The sequence below is a fragment of the Dipteris shenzhenensis genome, chromosome 3, assembly GCF_047967505.1.
Source record: "Dipteris shenzhenensis isolate YYH24624 ecotype China chromosome 3, Dip_SZ_1.0, whole genome shotgun sequence".
NCBI lineage: Eukaryota > Viridiplantae > Streptophyta > Polypodiopsida > Gleicheniales > Dipteridaceae > Dipteris > Dipteris shenzhenensis.
In genome coordinates, this window is record NC_141598.1 from 43,519,536 (window position 1) to 43,528,836 (window position 9,301).

A 9,301-nucleotide genomic window follows, 5' to 3' on the forward strand; every position below is an offset into this window, starting at 1 on the left:
TAGTAATTAGATAGGGTTTTGTTACTTAGACAAAACCCTCATCTCTTTCATTATACTTCACTTCATTCAGTCCACTTTGGGAGTGACCTACGATCAGCTCACTCTCTTCTTGCTCACTTTTGCTCTTGCTTCCATTTTTATCACATTTGGTATCAGAGCGAGCAGCTCTCCTTCCCAGACCTGCTTCCTGCTCCCACATCAGCTCTGCTCCCGCACTTCAGCCCGCTCCAACCCAAGGTCATCGTTTCCATACAGTCCATACGACTGTACAGATTCTGTACCGCCGCACAGTTCTACTCCTACACCGCCGTCAGGTCCGTACATCCATACAACTGCACCGTACAGCTCCTGAGCCACCATTCCATACTGCAGCGCCGTACAGTTCTGTCACATTTCGTACCTGCACGTGTGGCAGCTGCAAACTGTCCATACAACCGTACGCTTCTGTCAACATCGTACCGTCGTACAGTTCCGCCGTACAACTGCAGTTAATAGTCCGTACTTATTTGCACCATACACTGTACACACGGATTTCCGTACAACTGCCATCCGTATTGTTGTTGCAAATCCGTACACAATACAAATTTTCGTACATTTTGTAGGCTTTTGTTACCGTTCGTTGGTGTCCGTACTTTGTGTAGGTTTTCCTCTTGCAGGATTACTTTGCAGGTTCTTATCTTTGCAGAGAAATTGGGGCTTTTGAGCTCTTCACAGGCACATTGCATTTTTTGGAGTGCTCTTGTGCAATTTTTGGGCAGACATTACAGTTGGTCTGCAGGTGTTGAAGAATTTTGGGGCTTTTACAATTACACTACAATTTTGTAGTAAAATTTGGGGCTTTTGCAGGCAGAGTGCAAATTGTGCAACATTTGGGGCTTTTAGACAATTTGCCCTCTTTTGTATGCAATTTTCCCACAAGAAATTGAGACTTTTGCATTTGGGTTACAATTTTGCAGATAAAAGAGCATTTTGGAAGTTTGCAAGCATTTCTGGACTCACTACGAGTCAATTTGCAGAATTTTGCCACTTTTTGCAGATTTTTGGGCATTCAGCAAAGCATTGTGGTGCATTTTGAGCCTTAAATAGGTTGTCACTATGGGCAGATTTTACTTGTGCATTTTGCATCCCATGAAGGGATTTTACTTGGTCAGTTTGCTGTGTTTTTTGAGTTTATCTGTCAAAAATGGCTGAAAACAACCCCAATGAGGTGTTTGGAGTCCTCACGCAGGAGGAGTCCTCACACAGGAGGATAAGTTGGATGGCACCAACTTCTCCTTGTGGAATTTTATGGTTCGCAATATCTTGGTTGGCAAATATCTTTGGGATTATGTCAATGGAGATGAAGCAAGACCAAATACAGTGGCCACACCTATCACTCCTATAGCTAGAGGCAGGGGTAGAGGTCAAAATGCAGCACAAGTAGTTGGAGCTACTGCACTAGGAGCTCCCACAGCAGAACAGAAAAGATGGGATTCTAGAGATGCACAAGCTCTATCAGTGATTTCTCTCTCTCTCAAGAGGTTCATTATACCTCACATTCGGTCATGCAAGACATCAAAGGCAGCTTGGGAGATATTAGAGAGTATGTTTGCAGCAAGAAATGATGCCAAAGTTTCCTTTTTGAAGCGAGAGTTTTCTCATACGCATATGGATGAGGGAGATTCCATGAATACTCACCTCACTAAGCTTCAAGATTTGAGGGAGCAATTGATGAAGTCATTCCGGATTCAGAGATGATTACCACCACTCTGAATTCTCTTCCTGAGTCCTATCTTGGTTTCCACACCTCGCTGAATTTGTAATAATTCTTCTTATTCAGTGTGTGGAGTGGGGGATATTATTCTCACATCCACTGATGGCACAGATTTCAGAATTTCAGATGTCCTCTATGTGCGAGGCATAAAGAAGAATTTGCTTTCAATGTCCTCTCTTAATAGAGGAGGATTTCAGGTTGTATTCGATGATGCTAAGTGTGCAGTCAGAGACAAAGAAAATGACTATGCTTTGATGTAGTCTGGCACTTTGTATCGGGGTCTTTTTCAGCTTGATATATGAGAGAAAAGATCCGATCATGCATTTTCAGTAAGCACTCCCACTGCTGCGATGCAGAATGCGGAGTTATGGCATGCCAGATATGGGCACATGAGCTATGGTAGCTTAATGACACTTCAGAAGCATGACATTCAGGGGGGGCAGGAATCCTCTCTTTTCACGAGTTGGTGGGACTTCTGTTGCAGGAGGAGCAGACACGCAAACATATGGCAACCCGGGCTGGCGAGCATGCCATGCTTTCCAAGTTCAAGCCCAAGGGAAAAGGGCAGCAAAAGCAACATGCCAATCAGCCCTCACATCAGCATAAAACTGATTCAAGACAGCCCTCTTATAAGGCTAAGGGTGATGTAGATAAGCAGAAAAAGAAGAACATTTGCCACTACTGCAAGAAGCCAGGTCATTATATTGGAGAATGCAAGAAACACGCATAGCTAAAGAGAAGAAAATGGATTCAGGTATGGCTGTGTCAGATGCATCAGCTCCTCATTCACATGATGGGGGAGATGTTACAGCCATGTGGAAGAACACTATGCCTTTATGTCTTGCACTTCAGATTTTTCAGTGGGTAGTTCAGATGCTACAACCACTAATGATGATGATCCTTATGCTTTCTTGACTTGTAGTTATGATCCTTCAAAGGATGCATGCTCTCTCAGTGTCAATGAGACACTGAATACTTGGTATTTTGACAGTGGTGCTTCAAAGCACATCACTTCTACGAAGACCCTGTTTGCATCTCTGCATCCTCCACCTACTAAAAAGAAGGTGACTTGTGCATGGTTGATGCATTGCATCCTATAGAGTCACCTCCTCCTCATGCATGTGAGGGTTGCAACCTTGGCAAGATGCACAGATTTCCTTTCAAGAAGGATGGTGCAGTGAAAGCTACGCGTAAATTACAGCTCATTCACAGTGACGTCTGCGGTCCAATGACGACACCTGCTTTTGGGGGTTATCTTTATTATGTTACATTCATAGATGACTTCACCAACTACACTTGGGTTTATGGTCTTAAGGCAAAATCAGAAGTGTTTATGCATTTCAAACACTTTGTGGCTATGGTTGAGAATGAGACAAGACTCAAGGTACAGACACTTCGCACAGATAGAGGGGGGGAGTATATGTCTCATGAGTTTAAGGTATTTTTGAAGGAGAAAGGCATCACGCATCAGCTTACAGTGAGGCTTACACCTCAACAAAATGGCAAAGCTGAGCGCAAGCATCGCACTCTTATGGAGATGGATAGATGCATGCTTACCAGTAAAAAGTTGCCTCACACGTTTTGGCTTGAAGGCCTCATGTGTGCCAACTATGTTTTGAATCAGGCTCCCCACAAAGGCTTTGAAGACAATCACTCCCTATGAGGCATGGCATGGGAGAAATCCTTCAGTGCATCATTTCAAAGTTTTTGGTTGTGTTGCATAAGGCCACGTGCCTGTGGAGTTTCGACACAAGTTGTCAAATAAGGCATTTAAATGCATTTTTGTGGGGTATAGTTCACAAAGCAAAGGCTATCGTCTCTACAATCCTGCTTCACACAAGATTTTTGTTAGCAGAGATGTTATATTCTCTAAAAATTCAGCACATACACATGCTGAATTTCAGATTCCAGCTTCTTTATATGATGTTTTTGAGGGAATGCTTCCACTAGCATTTGGTTCCCCCGCTGAGGTTCATGCTGAAAATCAGAATTTACAGCAACCTCCTCCTGATCCACATGCCCCGATTCAGCCACAGGCTGATTTTGTACCTCCACAGGGTGTGGATGAAGTTGTCAGGCAAGAGATTTAAGAGATATGCACAGCCAAAACAGTCCCCAATTGGTTGCTTCAGACTCTCAGGGAGAGTAGACTTGAGGCCCCATTGCCTGGCAGGACTCGTAGTGCAATAAGGCACGCAAGGGGGACTCTTTCAGTTGAGACAACTTATGCAAGGACTCTTCTTGATGAAGAGGAACCTGACTCTTTTGAAGAAGCAAAGGATAATGTGCATTGGATGCTTGCCATGCACAATGAGTTGCAGTCCATTAAAAAAAATCAGACTTGGGATGTTGTGGATTTGCCACCAAGTAAGCATGCCATTGGTACCAAGTGGGTTTTCAAGGTGGAAAGGAAGCCAGATGGGTCTATCGACGGGTACAAGGCAAGGCTGGTTGCCAAAGGCTATGCACAGAAGAAGGGCATAGATTATGCGGAGACTTTTGCTCCTACATCTCGGATGACCACCATACGGTTAGTTATTGCAATGGCTGCAAATTTTGTTTGGAATGTCCATCAGTTGGACATAAAAACAGCTTTCCTTAATGGGGACTTACAGGAAGAGGTTTATGTCAAACAACCTCCTCGATTTGAACTTTCTGGCAATGCACTTCAAGTTTGCAAGCTTAACAAAGCTTTATATGGGTTGAAACAAGCCCCACGTGCATGGTAAGCCAAGATTGATGCATTCATGGCAAGTAAGGGATTACATAACAGTCCCACGAAGAGCACCCTCTACATCACGAAGGATGGGGGGGATATTTTGGTCATCATTCTTTATGTAGATGACATACTGCTCACAAGGTCAAGTGAGGATATAATTGCAGATTTTAAGGCTGAGTTGAAAGCTGAATTTGACACGACAGATTTGGGCATGTTAAATTTTTATTTGGGGATCCAATTTATCCAAGACAAGCGTGGCATCATTATGTCTCAATCCAAGTATGTGCAGAAGCTCTTGGATAGGTTCAAACATGCATGATTGTAAGCCTATTGCCACTCCCATGGAGCCGGAGCTGAAGCTTACTATGTATGATGCAGGTGAATCAGTGGATGTCACACTTTACAGCCAAGCTATTGGATGCCTCATTTATTTGTGCAATACAAGGCCCGATATTCAGTATGCAGTATCTCAAGTGAACAAATATATGCACAGCCCAAAGATAACACATTGGCAGGATATAAAACGCATCTTCCGTTATTTGCAAGGCACAAAGTCTTATGGCTTGATGTTTTCCAAGGGGGGTGACTTGCAGATGCATGCTTACAATGATTCAGATTGGGCTGGAGACTATGATACCAAGCAGTCCACTAGTGGTAATTGTTTCTTTTTTGGCAAAGCTTGCATTTCTTGGCTGAGCAAGAAGCAATCTACAGTGGCTACTTCCTCATGTGAAGCTGAGTACAGGGCAGCTTTCACAGCGATAGTAGAGTGTATTTGGCTGCGACGATTGTTCGCTGATCTTTATTGGAGGGTCCTCCAATTCTCACTGATAGTCAGAGTGCTTTAGCAGTGGCAAAGAATCATGTGTTTCATGCTCGCACGAAGCACATTGAGGTTCATTATCGTTATGTTAGAGAGAAGTTGCATGCAGGGGAGATCAGTATGATCTATGTGTCAACACATGACAATGTTGTAGACATCTTCACCAAAGCACTTCCACGTGAGAAGTTTGAGGCATTTCGCAGTGCCCTAAACTTATCTCCTTTTGGTGATTGATCACTACCATGTACACCACATTGGCACTGCCGGGGGGTGTTAGAATTATTATTATATTCTAGGCAGTGGCCAATGTAATGTAATAAGAGGGTTAGGGGCACTTTTCCCTCTTAAAGGTTTTTCCCCCTAACCACAGTTTAATCTCTAACTGCGGTTAGTGATTAGATAGGGTTTTGTCACTTAGACAAAACCCTCATCTCTTTCATTGTACTTCACTTCATTCAGTCCACTTTGGGAGTGACCTACTCTCTTCTTACTCACTTTTGCTCTGGCTTCCATTTTTCTCACAAAGGGATACGCAACACGTTCCAGGCTTGACAGTGCTTTCATTCTCACTTCCAAATCCCCAGACCAAGTCTCTTCTCTTTGATTCTTTGGTTTGCCCAACTATGTATGGCATCCCATGCTCGGACCTTGATCTATCAGACGTGGATTGGGCTTGAGTGGAGAGGCTCCAGTTTCTCTTATTGGCATTGATGATCCACAGTAAGCCGTAGATCCCAGACCTGATCATCTTGGCTGAGTTCGGGATCCCCCACTCCAGCAGCATTCCAGGTAATAACATACCTCCACTGAGTCATAGATTTTGATTCCTCTACCTTGACACAAGTTACCATGGCTGGCCTTACCCGCATCCATCACATTAGCAGCTGAGGGTGATCAGAACATTGGTATGCCCATACATGCAAATGGTTTGCGAGCCTGAGACCCCACATGGACAAGCTGTCTTCTTTTTAGTATAGCCTTGAGGCCCCCTCTATTTCACTCACTTATCACAAGGCCAACCAAGTCATTCGAGAGGATTAGTACAGCTACACACATATGGGGACCTGGTTAGCACGTAGCAAGCTTCATGTGAAGCTCGGCTATCAAAGGAGAGCTTCATTGACCCGCCAGGCTACACATGGATCCACCTCCCCCATTCCTTGAGGATCTAAATTGGGTAGTTCCGTATTTATTCACAACGATTATGTATAGAGACTCGACAAGCTGAGGTTATACCTGCATCTGAAGCTATACCTATGCGATCGATACAAAGAAGCACTTGTACCATGAGATTCGAGGCAGTCACCAATGTCTTTTCAAAAAATCATGATGATTTTCAGTTTTTTGGTCTCATAGCCTTTTTTGGAGGTTAGTAAATCTCTCTCTCTCTCTCTCTCTCTCTCTCTCTCTCTCTCTCTCTCCACAGCCGAAAAATTATTGCTTTTTCTAAGAAGTTCCAAAAATGCAGAAATACAAATAAATTTGCTGTGAAGTACCAACCTCAAAGAAATTTAGCAGTATCAACGCAAGGAGATTAAGGGACCAAAGGAAATTCAATCGCATGTCTAGAAAGTAAAGGCGTAATGCCCGTTCAAAATTTGGCAATTCAAGAACGTCTTCCGATAAGCCCACATCATCCTCAGCCTGCAAAGGTAGCCATGTGGTCAGCTTCCGCGTACAAACATTATTGAGGACTGACATTTCTATCACACAAAAACGTTTACGAGCACTTAAGAGCACAAAATTTGAACTCGTCTTCAATCAGTTCCTGTTGTGTGCCAGCATGCTAAGATGATGGGTACCAAACCGAGGACAGGAGAGGGAAGGATAACTCTGTGAACTGAATCATCTTGATCATAGAAACAAGAGTAAGAAGGCCAAAACCCTCAAGTCACTGCAACAGTCCTCCCTAACAGGCAGGACAACAAGAAAAATATCATAAAAGGTTCCAGCGATACCAAATCAACCAGAGCTGCGGCCTTGTGATATTTGTCGCGTGTGACGGCGGAGTCAGCTGGTTCGCGAAACAGCCTGGACATAAGAGAAGTTTCGTGCGTACTTGCCACTTCTTCACCGATAAGTGGATCCTCCATGAATGACCTTCGGCCCGCACACCGTACCTTGCATGAAGGTGCGGATGGTCTACATCCGACCAAATCAAAGTTAGGCAGCAATCCAGAAATGATAAGGTGGCAAGTGTCGCAGCTGCAGCGATGCAAAGGAGACGCACCAGATTGCAGATCTTGTACTGGTAGCAAAAGATCGAAAAGCTGAAAATTTCTATGGAGAATGAAAGCAATGCGAGGAACACCAACAAACATATGACAGGGGAGCGATAAGATCGATAGCTGCATTCAGTGCAAACACGATCTCAGACGTGACAGAAAATGTTTGGAAGCATCGTATAGCTGTTTGAGAGTGTTGAGCTCAGTTTGCCATTGACTGTTTTACAGTCAGCGACAATCTCTTGTCCGCCACGTGGCATCGCCTACGTTCCACACTTGGGCTCTATTAGACTTACTAGTATCCTCTCATCATTTCCACCGAACGTGGAATTGCGGTGCCACGTCAGCTAGCCCACTAGGGGCACGTCCGCCTGTGCTCAAGTAGCACAGGGCTTCTCAAGGGAACCGGGAGCCAGCTCAAGTGGAGGAACGCTCAAACCTCCTGAGCTACCACTACTCTATGAGTGTGTGTGCGCGCACTAGTGTGTCGAGACGGGAGTGATTCCCAAGGCCCGCATGTGCATTGTTGCGCATTTTCAAGTTCCAAGAAAACAACCAGTACACCCCTCCCACAATTGGAGGGTCGACAAAAATAAGCAACTAGATGATACACACAAGTCACTTTTTTGGGTTATAGAATTGGGACTTCATATCCAAAGGTCAATATCTATATACTTTGGTCACATGTTTTCCTTGGGACCTTGCACTCTAGAAACCCAGAGTATCACGTGCAATAAAGTCCTAGTCTCGAGTTTATATCACTCATACCTGTACCATGATTATTATTGCACCTCATGTAGCCCTCCCATGTACATGCATATAAAATTATCTAAATACCAATGTGCAAAATTCATGAAAACATGTAAGAAAAGCATTCCATAAAACACTATATTAAGTTTAGCCTTAAGTTAATTGCACATATTGTGTTACAACTTGAAATAATGGGCCCTATTCGCATTTGCGCCGTTTTACATTAATTAATTTATTTGCATTTGCGCCATTACCCAATTTACCTAAGCATAAACACCACAATTACTAATTCGTTCCCTCCTCGCATATGCGCCTCTCCCTCCCCGCGCCTCTCAGCTTCTTCCTCCATCCTACGCCTCTCCCTTCTACGCATCTCCCCCACTCCTACACCTTAGCTTCTTCCGCCCTCCTATGCCACTCCCTCCTACGCCTCCACTCCAGCCTCCTTCTCCCTCCCCTCCCTCTCTCTCCTATTCCTCCTCCTTAGTTCTTCCCCGGTTCTTCCCCGGGAGGCTTTCACAACCCCCCTTCTCCTCTCTTCAGCCTGGGCTGCTCTTTATAGCAGCCAACATAACTTTTTGGAGACTAGAAGCTTCTCCAAGAAGCTCATCCCCTTCTCTCAAATCTTCAAGGAATTCATGCGGCGGAATAAGGCTTTGATTGAATCGCTAGGAATAAGGCTTTGATTACGTTAAATTTTCACAGTGCCCCCCCTCCCCTTTGCTACACAAATTAATTAATTCCTCGGTTTTCTCGCTGGGGGTCCATATTGGGCCCCATTCTCAACATATCAACTTGTTCTTTGTTTTCAAGCTATACAATATCTAGATGTATCAACTTTGTGTTATATTTTCAAGATATACCATACTAAAATCTTGTTATTGTATGCTTAGAGAGATTTATATGTGTCCATGTCGAAGTTAGCTTCAGGTGACCTACCTGGACAAAACCTTGTAATAATAGATATCAAGCATTTGTTGCACTTGAGATAGGCTACAACAAAATCATAAGGTCCCAAATTGAATAAATAT

General features: G+C 44.0%; 1 protein-coding gene across 2 annotated transcripts in view; it reads right to left on the reverse strand.

Annotated features, from left to right (window-relative positions):
- TPC1 (two-pore channel 1) overlaps window positions 1-7,700 on the reverse strand; it is a 274,779-nt gene extending 267,079 nt beyond the window's left edge. For both annotated transcript variants that reach the window (XM_087372597.1, XM_087372596.1), the window contains exons 1-3: window positions 7,526-7,700; window positions 7,254-7,437; window positions 6,796-6,939 (exon numbers count right to left, since the gene is read on the reverse strand). In XM_087372597.1, coding sequence (XP_087228723.1) covers window positions 6,796-6,939; window positions 7,254-7,388 — 279 coding nt within the window. In that variant the 5' untranslated portion in view covers window positions 7,389-7,437; window positions 7,526-7,700. The remainder of the gene's footprint in view (window positions 1-6,795; window positions 6,940-7,253; window positions 7,438-7,525) is intronic.
- Between the last annotated feature and the right edge of the window lie 1,601 nt (window positions 7,701-9,301).